Genomic DNA, 18,778 nt, shown 5'->3' with positions numbered 1-18,778 from the left:
ATATTGTGTTAAAAAAAAAAATCTGTGTGTTTCTCTTAACTGGTGTAAAATTTAGTTTTCAGATAACTTATTTTATGTTTTTATTGTGACAGTTTATATTCATTGTGGTGGTGGTTTAGTTGCTAAGTTGTGTCTGACTCTTGAGATCCCATGGACTGTAGCCTGTCAGAGTCCTCTGTCCATGGGATTCTCCAGGCAAGAATACTAGAGTGGGTTGCCACTTCCTTCTCTAGGCGATCTTCCCGACCCAGGAATTGAACCCTGGTCTCCTGCATTGCAGGCAGATGATTTACCAATTGAGCTATGAGGGAATCCCCAGTGTTCATTGCAGGAATTTGGAAATGTTGAAAACTTTTGTTTTCATGTATAACTTTTTGCTGTTGTGGGTATGTATGCTTTTCCACTTGTATTTTAAACAGAATGGAATGTCTTATCCAACATGAATTATTAGAAACTGAAAGAACTGGTTTTAAAATTTTTATTTTGAATTTTTAGCTCTTGAATTCACCTGTATTCTAGGAGTTAAGCTTGCCAAAAAGCAGGGAAGGAGGCATATTGGAAGAATTATCAGGTGTCCATGGGGGTTCGGAGAAGGCAATGGCACCCCACTCCAGTACTTTTGCCTGGAAAATCCCATGGATGGAGGAGCCTGGTAGGCTGCAGTCCATGGGGTCGCTAAGAGTTGGACATGACTGAGCGACTTCACTTTCACTTTTCACTTTCATGCATTGGAGAAGGAAATGTCAACCCACTCCAGTGTTCTTGCCTGGAGAATCCCAGGGACGGGGGAGCCTGGTGGCTGCCGTCTATGGGGTCGCACAGAGACGGACACGACTGAAGTGACTTAGCATAGCATAGCATAGCATGGGGATTCACCAGGCAAGATACTGGAGTGGGTTGCCATGTCCTTCTCCAGGGGATCTTCCCAACCGAGGGATTGAATCCAGGTCTCCCACATTCCAGGCAGATTCTTTACTGTCTGATCGACCAGGGGCGCCCAAAAAGCAGGGAAAGAGGAATATTGGAAGAAATATCAGGAATACCCATCTACACTTGTCTGGAGGTTCAGGAGAGTGTTGGCCTTGCTGAATAGATTAGTGATTGTGTAGGGATGAAGGTGTTCCTTACCCTGTTGTGTGGGTTATTGGGAGCAAAACAGAACGAGGAGTCCAGCTTGACTCAAGTGGTAGAGTGATTGATGGATTAATTGATTTGGGCTGTACCAGGGTAGATTTGTGATCAGTTTATTGTCTGTCTGTAATTTTGTTGCACTTCTGTTTTTCTAGCACGCTGTTTCTGAACCTTTTTATCATAGGATGATGATATAAATGGGTTTATTCTCACTGTGTGCTTAAGTTGTCTGTGCCATTTGATTTAGTAAATTAATTAAACAACCCACAATAGCCTGCTTTTTATATGTACAAATGGCAAGAAAAAAAAATAATACAAACTTTTCTCAGTTACTTTCATATTTTCCCATGGAGTCAGAGGGAAATGTTTTAATACACTCTTTTAAGTTGTTTTCTGGAGGTATGCAAATTAAACTGACAAAAGATGACTTTTATTCATGTGAGTAAGTGGGAGTTCACAGAAAACTGTGACTGCAGGAAGTGGTTAGGGCATCTTAACAGAGGAAAGAGGTAGGAGAAGGCACTTATGGAAAATGAGTGACTTTTGGGAAATATGAGGGCCCTGTGGGAGAACAGGTGGGAGACAGGCTAGTTTTGTGCCAGTGTCTGTCTAGCTGAGGGCTTCTCCTCTCAGTTATAAGAGTCAGTCTTCCCTGGTTGGAAGGAACCTTCCAAGGAAGGAAAGAGATTTATGACAACCTAGTTCTCCTACTTCCAGGTAAAAGGAAGGCCTGTTCATACGTGTCTGCAGCTCAAAGTGGTGTTTATCCACCATGGTGCGTTCTGGACCCTGTCCATGGTGACTTGAATTGGACATAGACGTCCAGGGTGTAAGAATCGAACTGCAGGTCGGAAGGGAGTGGAGTTTGCCAGAGCCCACTGTCCTCTGAGTAGAGGTGACTTGGTATATCTGGAGAAGGAAATGGCAACCCACTCCAGTATTCTTGCCTGGGAAATCCCATTGACAAAGGAGCCTGGCGGGCTACCATCCATGGGGTTGCAAAGAATTGCACATGACTGAGGGACTAAACGACAACAACAAGGTCTTAGTTGTAGCAGTTGCTGCTGCTGCTGCTAAGTCACTTCAGTTGTGTCCGACTCTGTGCGACCCCATAGACAGCAGCCCACCAGGCTCCCCCGTCCCTGGGATTCTCCAGGCAAGAACACTGGAGTGGATTGCCATTTCCTTCTCCAATGCATGAAAGTGAAAAGTGAAAGGGAAGTTGCTCAGTCGTGTCCGACTCTTCGCAACACCGTGGACTGCAGCCCACCAGGCTCCTCCGTCCATGGGATTTTCCAGGCAAGTGTACTTGAGTGGGGTGCCATTACCTTCTGTGAGTTGTAGCAGTTAGGGATCCTTAATTGCTGCATTTGAACTCCTCATTTGCTGGATGAGTGGTCTAGTTCTCTGACCAGGGGTCCAACCCAGGTCCTCTGCATCGGGAGCCTTAGCCACTAGACCACCAGGGAAGTCCCCTGAAGTGGTAGGTTTGATCAGCCAAGATTCTGTGAAGATCTGCCTGATCCCAGAGTGTACTGAGATGGTTTCTGCTCCAGGACTTTCTTGAGACGCTGCTAAGCAGGACCTTCAGAGTGCTGTAATGCTTGATGCTAATTCCAGGGACCTTCAGGGCTTCTGCCATTCCCTAAGCATATTAAAGAAAGAAATATTCACCAGTTCTGGCAATTAACCAGACTTAACCTCTAGCCTTCTGTCTTTGTCATTTTGAGCTTCTCTAACAAAGTGCTGTTAGTTCTAAAAGGTTCCAAAAGGTCTTGTAGGTCTTCATAGAACTGTTCAACCTCAGCTTCTTCAGCGTTACTGGTTGAGGCATAGACTTGGATTACTGTGATATTGAATGGTTTGCCTTGGAAACGAACAGAGATCATTCTGTCATTTTTGAGATTGCATCTAAGTACTGCATTTCGGACTCTTTTGTTGACCATGATAGCTACTCCATTTCTTCTGAGGGATTCCTGCCGCAGTAGTAGATATAATGGTCATCTGAATTAAATTCACCCATTCCAGTCCATTTGAGTTCGCTGATTCCTAGAATGTCAATGTTCCCTCTTGCCATCTCCTGTGTGACCACTTCCAATTTGCCTTGATTCATGGACCTGACATTCCAGGTTCCTATGCAATATTGCTCTTTACAGCATCGGACCTTTCTTCTATCAGCAGTCACATCCACAACTGGGTATTGTTTTTGCTTTGGCTCCATCCCTTCTTTCTTTCTGGAGTTATTTCTCCACTGATCTCCAGTAGCATATTGGGCACCTACTGACATTCCAATCCCAAAGAAAGGCAATGCCAAAGAATGCTCAAACTACTACACAGTTGCACTCATCTCACATACTAGTAAAGTAATGCTCAAAATTCTCCAAGCCAGGCTTCAGCAATATGTGAACCATGAACTTCCAGATGTTCAAGCTGGTTTTAGAAAAGGCAGAGGAACCAGAGATCAAATTGCCAACATCCACTGGATCATGGAAAAAGCAAGAGAGTTCCAGAAAAACATCTATTTCTGCTTTATTGACTATGCCAAAGCCTTTGACTGTGTGGATCACAAGAAACTGTGGAAAATCCTGAAAGAGATGGGAATACCAGACCACCTGACCTGCCGCTTGAGAAATTTGTATGCAGGTCAGGAAGCAACAGTTAGAACTGGACATGGAAAAACAGACTGGTTCCAGATAGGAAAAGGAGTACGTCAAGGCTGTATATTGTCACCCTGCTTATTTAACTTATGTGCAGAGTACATCATGAGAAACGCTGGACTGGAAGAAGCAAAAGCTCCAATCAAGATTGCCGGGAGAAATCTCAGTAACCTCAGATATGCAGATGACACCACCCTTATGGCAGAAAGTGAAGAGGAACTAAAAAGCCTCTTGATGCAAGTGAAAGAGGAGAGTGAAAAAGTTGGCTTAAAGCTCAACATTCAGAAAACGAAGATCATGGCATCTGGTCCCATCACTTCATGGGAAATAGATGGGGAAACAGTGGAAACAGTGTCAGACTTTATTTTGGGGGGCTCCAAAATCACTGCAGATGGTGATTGCAGCCATGAAATTAAAAGACGCTTACTCCTTGGAAGGAAAGTTATGACCAACCTAGATAGCATATTCAAAAGCAGAGACATTACTTTGCCAGCAAAGGTCCGTCTAGTCAAGACTATGGTTTTTCCAGTAGTCAGGTATGGATGTGAGAGTTGGACTGTGATGAAAGCTGGGTGCCGAAGAATTGGTGCTTTTGAAGTGTGGTCTTGGAGAAGACTCTTTGAGAGTCCCTTGGACTACAAGGAGATCCACCCAGTCCATTCTAAAGGAGATCAGCCCTGGGATTTCTTTGGAAGGAATGATGCTGAAGCTGAAACTCCAGTACTTTGGCCACCTCATGCAGAGTTGACTCATTGGAAAAGACTCCGATGCTGGGAGGGATTGGGGGCAGGAGGAGAAGGGGACGACAGAGGATGAGATGGCTGGATGGCATCACTGACTCGATGGACGTGAGTCTGAGTGAACTCCGGGAGTTGGTGATGGACAGGGAGGCCTGGCGTGCTGCGATTCATGGGGTCGCAAAGAGTCGGACACGACTGAGCGACTGAACAAATTAACTAACAAAGTGCTGTAGACTGAGTGACTTATAAACAATAGACTTGTGTTTCTCATTGTTTGGGAGCCTGGGAAGCCAAGCAAGGTGCCCACTGATTCAGTATGTGTGTGGTAAGGGACCCTTCCTGGCTCATGGACCTCCTGTGGTATCATTACATGGTGGAACGAGCAGAAAGGCTCTTCAAAGCCTCTTTTATAATGTCGCTAATTGCACTCATGTGGGCTCCACCTTCATGACCTAATCACCCCAAAAGCTTCAACTCCAAATACTGTCATATTGGGGATTAGGTTTCAGCATATGAATTTTGGGGAAGGACACAAGCCTTCAGTGTCTGTCACTCTCCTCATTGTTAAGAAAGTTCTTTTTCTACTTCACTTTCTGAGTATTTTAACTCTGGTGGAGAGGATACTGATGTAGGGTGAAGAGTGAAGGCTGGGTCCAGGGTTATGCCCTAAAGGGAAGCCCTTTGGAATCTGTTAGACGGTGGTATGGGCAGACTCACTGTGATGGTTTTGAGGATGCCCAGAATGCTTGGTCACAGTGTGACCTTTGCAGTACCTCCCAACATCTAATATTCATCTCACAGTCAGTTGGTAGGTGAATATAGACTGTAAGTTTTATTTATCCACAGGCCTTCATTATTTGTATTTATACATCCTGGTAATGAAATGCAGGGTACAAACAGTGGTGATTATATATAAATTGAATTTTCTCAACTTGCTGCATTTTAAATCCTTGATACCTAATTTGTGGTTTAATTCCACATTGAAACTGAAGACAATTAAATTGCATGCCTACCCACTGAATAGTGTGTAAGCGTTCTTATTAGAATTCTGTTTAGAATATTTTTCTTAGAAGTAATACCATATTAGACATTCAACTAAATAAACTAGGTGCTCTTTCAGACTTTAAATTATAAGGTAGTCTTGATAATGTTTCCAACCATGTGCCCTTCTGTTGGCCCTCAAAGCTGTTAGAGAGAAAGTGATGGAAATTTGGCTAGGAGCACTTAATCTTTCTTAAGAAGGAAAACCATCAGTATGTTGTAAAATATGTAGAATAACTTCTTTAGAAACATGATATGCTGTACTAAGACATACAGTATTTCTGCAAAACTAGAGTTGCATGATAAAGAGTGGTATTTAGATAGTAGGAGTCTCTATTTTTTATTTTGCTGACTCTTAATATATGTGCCTGATCCATGTCTTTCTCCTGAATCTCAGACTCATATACTTCACTCTCTACTGGACAGTACACTCATTTGTCTAAAAGCCAACTAGTCTTCTGAACTTCATCTATTCCCTGAAGAGTGGAATAGATTGCTTCCACTTTTTATACCTCTTTTCATTGCTTGTCAGTCAATAAGTTCTGTCTTCTACCTGCTGACATCCTGGTTCTCTTTGTGCAGTGTTCTTGCTTTGGTTTATGCCCCTGTCGTCCCTTGCTTTGAATATTTTATTAGCCTCTAAACTGGTTTAACTGCCCAGTCCCAGACCTCTGTGATCATTCTTCTCCCTACCGCTAGATGGAACTTTCGGGAAATAGCCCATCTTGGCACTCCTTGCGTAAAACCACTTAATGGATGCAATCTAACCCTCTTAGTGTGGTTTACAAAGCTCTTGGTCAAGTGACTGTGGTCTACTTCTCTGTCTTCATTTCTCAGTAACTTCTCACAAAAATTCATATTCAATTCACACTATATTTCTCTCATAAGGGAAGCTTTGCCAGTCCATAGTATATCTGCTTGAACATACTATCCCTTGTATTTGGAATATCCTTCTCATTATTTTTCTTTTTTTGAATCTAAATGTCTATTATTCCTTAAGATCCAGCTTAGGTACCCTACTCTATGAGATTTTTCCTTGGCTGTTTTCCACCCTCATTTTTCCTGGCCCCAACTCAAGGAGAGTTGATAGTTCTATCATCTAGACATTTCAGTTCAGTTCAGTCACTCAGTCGTGTCCGACTCTTTGCGATCTCATGGACTGTAGCATGTCAGGCTTCCCTGTCCATCACCAACTCATCCTCTTTTGTCCCCTTCTCCTCCTGCCTTCAATCTTTCCCAGCAATAGGGTCTTTTCCAGTGAGTCAGTTCTTCACATCAGGTGGCCAAAGTATTGGAGTTTCAGTTTCAGCATCAGTCCTTCCAATGAATATTCAGGACTGATCTCCTTTAGGATGGACTGGTTGGATCTCCTTGCAGTCCAAGGGACTCTCAAGAGTCTTCTCCAACACCACAGTTCAAAAACATCAATTCTTAGGCGCTCAGCTTTCTTTATTGTCCAAATCTCACATCCATACATGACTACTGGGAAAATCATAGCTTTGACTAGTTGGACCTTTGTTTGCTAAAGTAATGTCTCTGTTTTTTAATAAGCTGTCTAGGTTTGTCATAGCTTTCCTTCCAAGGAGCAAGCATCCTTTAATTTCATGGCTGCAGTCACCATTTGCAGTGATTTTGGAGCCCAAAATAATAAAGTCTGTCACTGTTTCCATCATTTCCCCATCTATTTGCCATGAAGTGATGGGACAGGATGCCATGATCTTAGTATTCTGAATGTTGAGTTTTAAGCCTACTTTTTCACTCTCCTCTTTCACTGTAATCAAGAGGCTCTTCAGTTCTTCACTTTCTGTCATAAGGGTGGTGTCATCTGCGTATCTGAGGTTATTGACATTTCTCCTGGCAATCTTGATTCCAGGTAGACATCTAGACATTTAGCACAAATGTCCATCTAGACATTTAGCACACACCTTATTTATCAGTCTTTGTCCCCATTGTTCTAGAAACTGTGTAGCTTCTGTATGTCTCAGTTCAGTTCAGTCTCTCAGTCGTGTCCGACTCTGCGACCCCATGAATTGCAGCACGCCAGGCCTCCTTGTCCATCACCAACTCCTGGAGTTCACCCAGACTCACGTCCATCGAGTCAGTGATGCCATCCAGCCATCTCATCCTCTGTTGTCCCCTTCTCCTCCTGCCCCCAATCCCTCCCAGCATCAGAGTCTTTTCCAATGAGTCAACTCTTTGCATGAGGTGGCCAAAGTACTGGAGTTTCAGCTTCAGCATCATTCCTTCCAAAGAAATCCCAGGGCTGATCTCCTTCAGAATGGACTGGTTGGATCTCCTTGCAGTCCAAGGGACTCTCAAGAGTCTTCTCCAACACCACAGTTCAAAAGCATCAATTCCTTGGCGCTCAGCTTTCTTCACAGTCGAACTCTCACATCCATACATGACCACAGGAAAAACCATAGCCTTGACTAGACGGACCTTTGTTGGCAAAGTAATGTCTCTGCTTTTGAATATGCTATCTAAGTTGGTCATACCTGTGTGCCATCTCACACCCATTAAGATGGCCGCTATTAAAAAAAAAACAAAATAGAAAATAACAAGTGTTGGCAAGGAAGGATGGTGAAAAAATTAGAAAACCTGTACACTGGTGATGGACAAGTAATATGGTGCAGCTATTAGGGAAACAGTATAAAGTTTAGTCAAAAAATTATAAATAGGATTGCCAAGTGATCTAGTAATCTCACTTTTGGGTATATATCCCAAAGAATCAAAAGTAGGATCTTGAAGAGGTATTTGTACACCCATGTTCATTTCATCACTACTCACAATAGCCAAGAGGTAGAAGCAGCCCAAATGTTCCTTGATGGATGAATTAGATAAACAAAATGTGGCATGTTCAGAATACAGTGAATGGAATGTTTTTGAGCATTAAAGAAGGAAGTCTTGTTAATCCTGTAACATGGATGAACCTAGAGGATATTACACTGAATGAAATGTTTAGTTACAAAAGACAATTACTGTATTAGTCCCTTGTATGAGGTATTCCCTAGTCAGGCCCATGGAAAAACAGAGTAAAATGGTGGTTACCTGTATTAGAGGGAGGAGATAATGGAAAATTGTTGTTCAGTGGGGATAGAGTTTGTTTTGCAAAATGAAAAAGTTCTAGAATCTGTTGCACAGCAATGTGATATAGTTAGTTCTCCTTATCTGTACAGTAAATGTTGGTTAAGAGGATGAATTTTATGATTTTTTTTACCACATTAAAAAAAATTACTACCCGTGTGCAAACTAGTATGCATCTGCAACTCTGGCAGTGAATAATTAAGACATAAATTCTGCCTTCACGAATGTCCCCACTTAGTTTCAGTTGAGAAGATTGAGTAATTTGGGTTTTTTTTTTTAACTCTGTTAATAAATTTTGACTACTGTTCTATAGGAAGAGTTCAGGTTACTAACAGGGAAGGCTTCCTAGGAGAGGATTATGCTTAGGCAGAGACCTGAAGTTTGAGTGGGCTTTGGCTGGGCCAAGGGACTTAGGAACCACACACATAGGGCCCTGAGTAGGAACAGCTGACCGCTTGCAAAATGAAAAGACATCTCTTGTGGCTAGTGAGGGGAGACCGAGTGTTGATAGGGGTCAGGTTACGCAGGGCCATCTAGGCTGTATATTTATTTATCAAGGCTTGGGAGATCTCCTTTATACTCAGAAAAATGATGGCATTGATAAGCTGATGCAGTGATATGAGACAACCAGTCTTGCCTTTAAATGATCTGAGAGAGTGTGAGCAGGACTGTTCACCCAAAGCACAAAAGGAGCCTCAGTTGAGGTTATGGTAGTTGAAAGTAGACAAGCAAATGATTTAAAAGAGATATGGATTGCTTGCTGTTGACAGTCCAGCTGGGATCGTAAAATTGTGATGGCAGCAGAATATTCTGTGCTTCTCTAATTGCTCTCTGGGCGTAATAGTGGAGAAATGGGGTGTTATGTTCACAGTGGTTATGGTAAAAGGGCAAAAGGTTGAGAAAGCTGGAGATCCTGATGCATAGGTAATCAAGCTGATTGATTCATAAGATCAATCATAAGGAAGGAACATAAGCAGAAAGCCCATGAAGCTGAAATGGGCTGATAGGCTGGGAGAAAATGACCAAGGGATAAAAGTTCTAAGTTGAAGGGCAGGTATGGTGAGAATAAATGGGGAGAAGACTTAGGAGAAGAAATGATTGCATCTGAGAATGGAATGATGACTTCTAATGAGGTGGAGAACTGTGTGTGGTGACAAGCCTGAGTGTTCAGCCATGAAAAGGTTTGGCTGAAATCAAAGAGAAGCTAAGGTCATTAAGGCAGGATTAAGGTAAGGTTAAGTTTGGAGGGGTTCTCCATAGGGTTCTCATGGACAAGAAAAGCTGTTAAACCAAGAACTCATAATCTCGTGTTTTTAAGTGTATAGTTTCTCTTCCAAAATGTGGGATGAAAATGCTCACAAAATTAGGCACACACTTTATTATCTAGACCTTAACTATAGAACAGTGGGAGAATAAACAGTGGGGTGTCCTTTCTGAACTACTTTGCAGAAAATGAATGCACACATGTAATTGGCATTGCCAATATTTAATTATTTCATATATAATCTGATTTTCCTATGTAACTTTTGTGTTGTATAATTTTCTTATTCCTTCTTGCTTACATAGCTCAAATCTAGTTCTTAAGACACCTGGGAAAGAGAATCTTTATTTTTCCCAAGATAAATTTGTATCATGTCCTTTTTTTCCCCCACAGAAGCTTATTACTGTTGCACTAACTCACCTCATGCAGTTTCAACAATGAGATGCTACAGGATATAGGAATTTAAACTACTTTTTTTTATGCTGAATAGTATCTGTGTTTATAGATATTTCAGTCACTTATCATTGTAACATATTATAATAAGAAGGTGAGGTAAAGCTGTGGTTATTTGTATGAACACTTTCCAAGGAGAGGAAAGTCTAATATTTGTTTTAGTGTAGTGCTGTGTGTCTTATGGTTGGAAGCCTTTCACTTCACTCTTGAGTATGAAAATCTATCATTATTAATGTTAGAACCTTTTAATGTCTGCAGAGAACTCATATACACTTTATTGTGGAAAATTTGTTAAAAATATGTGAAATCAAGCAATGTGTTATTCTTTTATACACAGAATCCAAGTCTATATAGTTCTTGTATTCAGGTCTAAATGGAACCATCATTAAGAGTTTTGGATTGTCTTTAAAGGGAAAATACTGCCTTGAGTTTTTGATGTTAATAGAATCTGGCATCTGGCCCACGGATTTTATTGTCATTTTGCTTCTAGCTATATTGAAAGGGGAGCTTGTTTGAAGTGTAGCTGATACCCACAGCTACATTTATGAAAATTGATTAATGCATTTCTCTGATAGTCAGACCATTTCCTTCCCCCACCAAAATGAGACCTAAAAACTCTAGTATTAAACTATTTGTCATTTTTAAACTGTTCTTTAATAAAATTCTATATTCAATCCAGATACACCTTATAATACCACAGATAGGAGTTGGAATCACATTCTCCCAGATGCATAGTGAGTATTTCACTGTAGCTTAGAAGGCCTGTGACGTTTCTGCTAACACCTTCATGATGGCAGTGTACTATTAGACTTAATTTAGACAGAGGTATGTACAGTAAAGTAGATCTGCTTCAGTGCTGTATATTCTTAAAGGAAAATGCAGATTTCAGACAAAATTACTCTTTACCATCTGGTGATATGGTGTGTGTTAGGTTAACTTTAATCTCTCTCACTGGCAGAATTGACAAGCACCAGTTTTTAAGGCATGACCAGCCATTTTGAAACACTTCTAACTCTGGGATCTAGGTGTTTCTGTTAGAAAATAAATGAGAATCACTTTATTTAACACTTTGCTGAGACTCAGTGTTGAAAATGTTATAGGGAAATGACAAAGGACTTGGTATTAATAAAAACTGTTCTACAGCCTCAGATTTGTAGTGGATAAGAAAGTAGTAGGGAAAGATTGAAGGCAAAAGGAGAAAGGGGTGTCAGAGGATGAGATGGTTGGATAGCATCACCGACTCAGTGGTCACGAATTTGAGCAAACTCCGGGAGGAAGTGAAGGACAGGGAAGCCTGGTGTGCTGCAGTCCATGAGGCTGGAGAGTTAGACACAACTTGGCGACAACAACGATTACGGAGCTTCTCCTAATTAAGTGGCAGAAGGACTTAAGTGTGAAAGAAAAAATATGTGTATAGCTATTTGCTTCTTAGTTAAAAATTTTTTTCTATAACCTCCAAGGCCCATTTTTGTTTTAACATTTTTATGTGTGGTAGATTCCTTTGATAGTCTGGTGAATGCTATGTACTACTTCTTTTTTCTTTTTGTATTCAAGAAGTAGTTTTATTCAGTGGGCTAATTGCCAATTTCAAAATATTTGGTATTCATTACTCATAATTCAGCGTGTTTCACAATTTAAGTTTTAAACACTGAATGAAAGATTAACATTGACAAATAATTGGGATTTCTTTCCAATCCACTGCCTCTTTCAACCATAAGACATGATTTAAGCTATTAATAATTTTATGTAAAATTGTATATGGGCTGCTTCTCAGAGCAGTGTTTGAAATATATGATTATAAAAAAGTACACATGTCTATGAAGGAAACCAGTAAATAACATTCTAACATATTACTTTAAAAATTGAGATGAAGTCATCATCAATATTTAACCCCTACTGTGATTTCAAAATATTGATTAGCATAAGTGATATTTTAAGATCTGCAGCTATTCTAATGTGCTGTGGAAAAAGTTTTGATTCCTGTGAGTGACAAAGCTAAGAACGCTGCTGATATTAGCCAGAACTTTTCCCCTCTACATTCATAACTGATTGTAATGTCAGATTTCAGCTAAAGGTTAATGAAGATAGAGATGTAACACTTTTTCCCCAGATTCATAGACTTTTGATTTCATTAAGGTAATTTTAATAGTACAGACATTCTAGGACCACAGTTTAATTTTAATTTACTCTTGTTGGAAGCCTGTGATAGGATTCTCTAAGGAGGGAGGGGTCTGATTTTTTATCTCATCTGGCCCATGACTGCAGAGACTATATTTTTTTAATCCAGAGTCTGATTTATTAACTTTTTGTGGGTAGAAATAGTCACATAAATATTAACTTCTTTAATATATATAATACATCACCTTTGGAAATAAAAAATTACATGAAAAGGGATATACACAGAAAGGTGATAGGCCAGTTTAATTTTATCATTGCTGGGAAACATCTACGTTAAAAGCATTGGATAAAGTCTTTGCATGTGTCCTTACTCTTCAGGAAACATTTGAATGAATGGTTGAAAAGAAGAACCCCAAGAGGTAGATGATGTGATCTTCATCTTAAAGTTTAGAAACTTGAGGCTTAAAGAAGAAGATTAATAAGCCCAAGATCACAGAGTTGGTGGGAGGCCAGAATTTTGCTCTAGAAATTTCTGATTCGAAAATCTATGTGGCAGCCAAATCTTTAAAAAATGTGAATGGTACACCATAGTCTGTCATGGTGTGTGCATGTGTGTGCGTTCGTGTCTTTTTCCTGGCTTTTCCCATCTTTTTGCATCTGGTTCTTGATCTACCCAGCATATCTCAAGTATCAAAACCAAGAATTTATCATTTCTTTGTTAAAGAGTTTTGTGTCTGCTATTTACTTGTAATTGATAACGCAGAAAATAAGTCCTGTTAAGGCATTTTTGGGTTTTTCACTTTGTTTTTGCTTTGGTTTTTTATGAACTCATGACTCTAGGCAATAAAATTATATCCCAGTCATCATGGTTGAAGGACTCATTGGAGCTAATTATTCAAATAAAAATAAACCTAAGAAAAATAATCTGTAGTCTTTTAAGATGACCACAGCATGAGGAAGGAGGAGGCCAACAAAGGCCAGGTACTCACCTACAGGTATTAGCTCATTATTGACTGGGGGATTTTTGCAGAAACTTAACACCGGTGGCCAGCGATTTGTTGTGTAAGTAAATATTGAACTGTTTCCAGTGAGTAACATTCGGGTAACAGAAGACTTGTTAATATGTCTCTGGTCAATAGTGTGTTAATTTAGTACTTAAACTGGTTGCCTGGAGCTGCCAAGTCCTATGACGGATACAGGAAATGGGGGGTCTCTCCAGGCCTTGCAGAGACCCCCTTACTCCTTGTGAGAGTGGAGTTCACAGTGTGGAAGTGGTCAAGGTTAATTGATGGTGAGCAAGGGGCAAACCAGGTTGGTGGATGCAGGGAGTCTGCTCTGCTGCCCCTATTTGATCACATGAGGAACACTCTGCCCACTTAGTCTCTGAATGGGCTCTGAAATAAAGAGAAGCCACTTTGACCTTAATATTGTGCCTGACAGTGTGGTGAAAAGTGGCCCAAGAGTGAGTCGGTCTGACCGTGGCTGGCTGGTGCGCTGAAACTTGTCAGCCATACCCCTGGGTCTGTGGAGCTGGTACTGACGGTCTCCATGCTGTACAGAAACTGTCAGGTTACTCCTCCATGGCTTTGGTGCTTCAGGTGGGAATGGGCAGTGCCAGATGGCTGGGGCACAGGGTTACTCCTAGGGGTCCCAGAAGATGGTATTGCCCACCACCCCCACCCCCACCCCCCCCAGTTTTCCTCTGAGAACAGAGGTGTTTTTGTTTTTGTCTGTTCCATGGGAGGCATCTCTACCAACTGTCACACAGTGAAGCTGGGGATTTGGAAGGATCTGTTTAGGCCTGGGAGACCAGTAGTTTTCCCTCCCCCTTCTCTTCTTTCTCTGTGCTCATGTTCTGAGGGATTTTTCCTTTTCAGTTTGGCACCAGTTGTCTCTGATTCAGTTTTTCTTGATCTGGTAGTTACTTCCTTGGATGAAATGCCACAACACTTTGCAGCCTCCTTCTCTCTTCTCCCCTAGCCGCTCCCCAGGCTGGGCTGGAGACTGAATGATGTGTTTTCTCATTCTTGTGCCTCATGAGAGCCCACCATTTGTGAGCCAGCTGTTGAGTGGACAGCAGCTGCAGGGCCAGGAAGCTGAATGCCAGGCTGTCTTCTCGGGGGAGAATGAGAGCTGCTCCCTAACACAGCGCTGGAGGTACCATGAGGGGGTCCTGCAGGCCCTTCACTTGAGCGGGCCACACAGCTGGGCCACCAGTCCTGTGAAACTTAGCCCAAGCTCTGGTAGCTCTTTGTTGAGAGGGTTGAATATAACCAGTGTTTGAACAGAGCCATACACACCTTGGATCCTTGCTGCCCTGAGTGTAAGCCCTGAATGGCATAGTAAGACCCATGCTTTTGCTTTCAAAGCATCCTGTTATTACTACTACTTAATGCTGTGTAAGATGATGTTCTGTTGTACCCATTCAGTGTATTGTTAAGATCGTAGGTTATAATTTTCTCTATAATGATAAATGTTTTAATTGTTTGCTTTATATATGCGAATAAAGTTCTATTAATATTTAAAACACTAATGTTATAATGCATTATTTGAGATGCTTTTAGAATGCATGAAACATTTTTTTGTAAAGCCAATTATTTGAATCATTTTAATACATCTCATAAAATGTAATTATTCTATTAGTGAGGATAAAGTAAACTTTAATAATGACTTGAGCATAAGATAGGAGACATAAAAAATAAACATATTGCATATATAAACATATGTATGTGTATATATATGTATATATAATTCTTTTTGGATACGCCTTTCACCTGTGGCTTTGAAAGACAAATATTTAATGTCCTTAAATGATTTGAACCTACTAGTTCCAATTTGGTCTTTTTGCCTTTAAGCTATTACAATGTTTTCCTGGAATCTTTTTAAATTTTCTTCAAGTGTGGAAATAAAGGAGAAGTAGAAAGAAGTTCCTTACGATTGTGACTCTTAACTTGGAATGAAGATTTTAAAAGGTATTACATGAAGACAGACAGGAAATACCAGTTCCAGTCTGACCGTGCTTCTCCATGGCCTTGTACAGTGGCAGGGAAAAGCAAAAGTCTAAGGAGGAGTTGGCACTAGGAGTTGAGATGACTATTTGATTGGGCTGTATGTGCTGTCAATCAGTGGTTTCCAGTTCACATTTTATCCTTCATGAATAAGAGCTCCTTGACTGAGCTGTCATTTCATTGTCTGCAGGGGCTGTTTGCTGTTTGTTCTACTGCAAAATAAAGACTATATGTAGATATATTATGTCTCCTCATTTGGGTAGGTTTTGATTTCACATCCTAGAAAATGAAGCCCAAGAGATCCACCTTAAATTGTTTCAATATTTTATTTATAACACATACACATACACTTTCAAAAACAAATCAATACTAAACCTAGTGGAATGCCAATCAGATCAGATCAGATCAGTCGCTCGGTCGTGTCCGACTCCTTGCGACCCCATGAATCGCAGCACGCCAGGTCTCCCTGTCCATCACCAACTCCCGGAGTTCACTCAGACTCATGTCCATCGAGTCGGTGATGCCATCCAGCCATCTCATGCTCTGTCGTCCCCTTCTCCTCCTGCCCCCAATCCCTCCCAGCATTGGAGTCTTTTCCAATGAGTCAACTCTTCGCATGAGGTGGCCAAAGTACTGGAGTTTCAGCAATAGCATAGGACTTTGTTAAAATACGTTTATACCTAAATAAGTATGTGAACTGTCAACTGTTTCACTTTGGACTATGGAGACTGTTTCTTATGGGTTAAGTAACCTTTTTTTCTCCCCTTGCAGAACTGGCTAGATCCTGCAAAAGAAATAAAGAGACAGCTGCGAAGTAAGTATTAGATCATCATACTTTTGAAGTTATTAAGTTAATATTTATGTCTGTTTTTGTCTTTAGTAAAATTCATAGGGGTGTAAGCTAGAATAAGATAGTGATAGAATGATAGACTCTAGTTTGTTTTCATATCATATAGCAAGTTGAAACTCATACTATTTTGTAGAATTATGACTGTTTATTTTGGCGATGGTTTAGGGACTTCTCTACCGGTCAAGAGGTTCTAGACCCCTAATCTTAAATATTTCCTCACGATGTCTACCACTGTGAAGCAACAGCTGATCTTTATCTGTGGGGAAAACAATGGAAAGCCACTCTTCTGTAACTTGCTCTTTTTATAAAATGTACCTAAGGGAGCCCTGTTACCCTTGCTTTGTCTACTTGATTTTGGTAGTGTGTCCAGTTAGTTTCGGAGAAGGAAATGGCAACCCACTCCAGTATTTTGCCTGGAGAATCCCATGGGCAGAGCAGCCTGGTGGGCTGCTGTCCATGGGGTTGCACAGAGTCTCTCAACTGAAGCAACTTAGCATGCATGCATGCATTGGAGAAGGAAATGGCAACCCACTCCAGTGTTCTTGCCTGGAGAATCCCAGGGAGAGGGGAGCCTGGTGGGCTGCCGTCTGTGGGGTCTGGGGTCACACAGAGTTGGACACGACTGAAGTGACTTAGCAGCAGCAGCCAGTTAGTTTAATTGATAAGCTGACCTCTGGCCCTAGAGGCGTGTGGATACACTGTTCCTAGGTGTCCTGGAGTGAGGGTTTGAGGGTGAAGCCCATACAGAACCATCCTTCCAGCCCTCTGAGGTGTTTGCCTTCTCTCCTCCTTGGACTGCTTGTTGTGCTCTGACTCTTGGTTCATTCTTGGTCCTGCTTGTCCCTGACTTCCATTTTCCCATTTGTTCTGTCATCTCTGTAAGTGACCGATGTGTCTTTCTCTAACCAGCTTCAGTCCCCTCCTGTGACTGGTTTCGTGATATCTGCGTCAGGAATCATTAGCACCACACAGGAATCTCTGATAGAGGATCTGGCTACTTCATTTACTTCTGTAAATGAAGGGTCTGTGAAGAACTGAAGCAGAAAAGGCAGGGAGCCACAAACAGCTGGAATGTTTAGACAAGACAACAGCTTTCTTCCTAGCCCTTTGGATGGTAGGCCCCAGAGTCATCCAGGGAGAAGCTGGGTGCTGGCCTGCAGGGCACCCTCGGTACTGCTGGTTTCCTTTCCCTTCTTGTTTGTTATTCCCTACGTATTTCTTCCCAGCATTAAAACACTGAAACACATCTCTGCTTTTCCCTTCTATTTCTTTCCATCTACTTTCTGTCTCAGTTTTGACGCTCCACATTTGTTTTCTTCATTCCTTTCTCTCTGTCTCTCAAATTATTGATCATTTGGGTAGTTTTCCCTGTCATTTCTTTCCTTTTGTACTCTCCTTTTCCACTCTGGGTGTATAATTTATTTTTTCCATTTCCTCTCCTTGTATACTCATCTTTCTTTTCAAGTTTTAAAAATATCTTTGATTAGAGTGACTTTCCTGATTTGCCCAGGACTGAGGGCCTGATGGGTTTCTCAGGCTGTGGGGCTTTTGACTCCTAGGTGTCATCTGGGGTCACCCCGTCTTTTGACTATCACCCTTCGCTTTCCATCCATTCCTCTGTCCTGCACTTATTAGCTTGATGTTTTATCCAATTATGTTTGGTCCATAATAGAAAAGGGAGAGAATAAAGAAAAGTAGTAATTAGACATAGATACATTATGCTTACATTATGTAAGAAACTGTACCAGAAAGCTTTGGAGCTTTTTCTAGTCCTTTCTACAGTTGTTAAAACTTGGCAAAGTTCATTAATTCACAAAAGATACAGATGCTTGGTTCTTTGACTTCTCTGAAGCCAGACCTGCCAAATGACCCAGACCATGAACAGAACAGAATAACCTCTGAAACACGATTGATGTTCTGTTGAGTTTGTTTCCTATGGTTTGTTCTGGCTTTTGTTGGATTATTTTTATGTGCTACTCATTTCAGAGTCATGGAGCTATCCTAACTTTCAGAGGGCAAGACTTTGTTGCTAATTATGAATCACAGTCTTACATTTTGATTATTTGTTTTTAAGGTTTTTTTCCTTTCTTTTTTCTTTTAAAGAGTTATTTCAGTTCTTGCCCTTGTGGTTTAGCAAGAGGAATAACAGTAACACATAGGATTTGGCTTTTCCAAACTATTGGAGCTGGTTTCCTGAATGAAATTCTGTACCGTCTTGAGCATGAAAGTAGGCTGAGGAAATGAAGTTTTACCTCTTTCTTTCTGCTTGTGTTAAAATGGACGAAAGAACTGTTTATTCTATCTTAGACCAGTCTCTGCTATGATTTTTTATTCAGTTAAGAGACAACTAGCAGAGGTAAACATTAATCTTTTTTGAGTTCAATTCAGTTCAGTCGCTCAGTTGTGTCCGATTATTTGCGACCCCATGGACTGCA

General features: G+C 41.0%; 1 protein-coding gene across 26 annotated transcripts in view; it reads left to right on the top strand.

The window, feature by feature from the left end:
* The window catches only part of EPB41L2 (erythrocyte membrane protein band 4.1 like 2), a 211,569-nt gene that overhangs the window by 124,421 nt on the left and 68,370 nt on the right, over positions 1–18,778 (top strand). For all 26 annotated transcript variants that reach the window (XM_027551539.1, XM_027551529.1, XM_027551541.1 and 23 more), the window contains exon 5: positions 16,265–16,307. In XM_027551539.1, the coding sequence (XP_027407340.1) occupies positions 16,265–16,307 (43 nt within the window). The remainder of the gene's footprint in view (positions 1–16,264; positions 16,308–18,778) is intronic.

The sequence above is a fragment of the Bos indicus x Bos taurus genome, chromosome 9, assembly GCF_003369695.1.
Source record: "Bos indicus x Bos taurus breed Angus x Brahman F1 hybrid chromosome 9, Bos_hybrid_MaternalHap_v2.0, whole genome shotgun sequence".
NCBI lineage: Eukaryota > Metazoa > Chordata > Mammalia > Artiodactyla > Bovidae > Bos > Bos indicus x Bos taurus.
The sequence above is the reverse complement of the archived record's forward strand: the minus strand, read 5'-3'. Positions and strand labels throughout refer to the sequence as shown.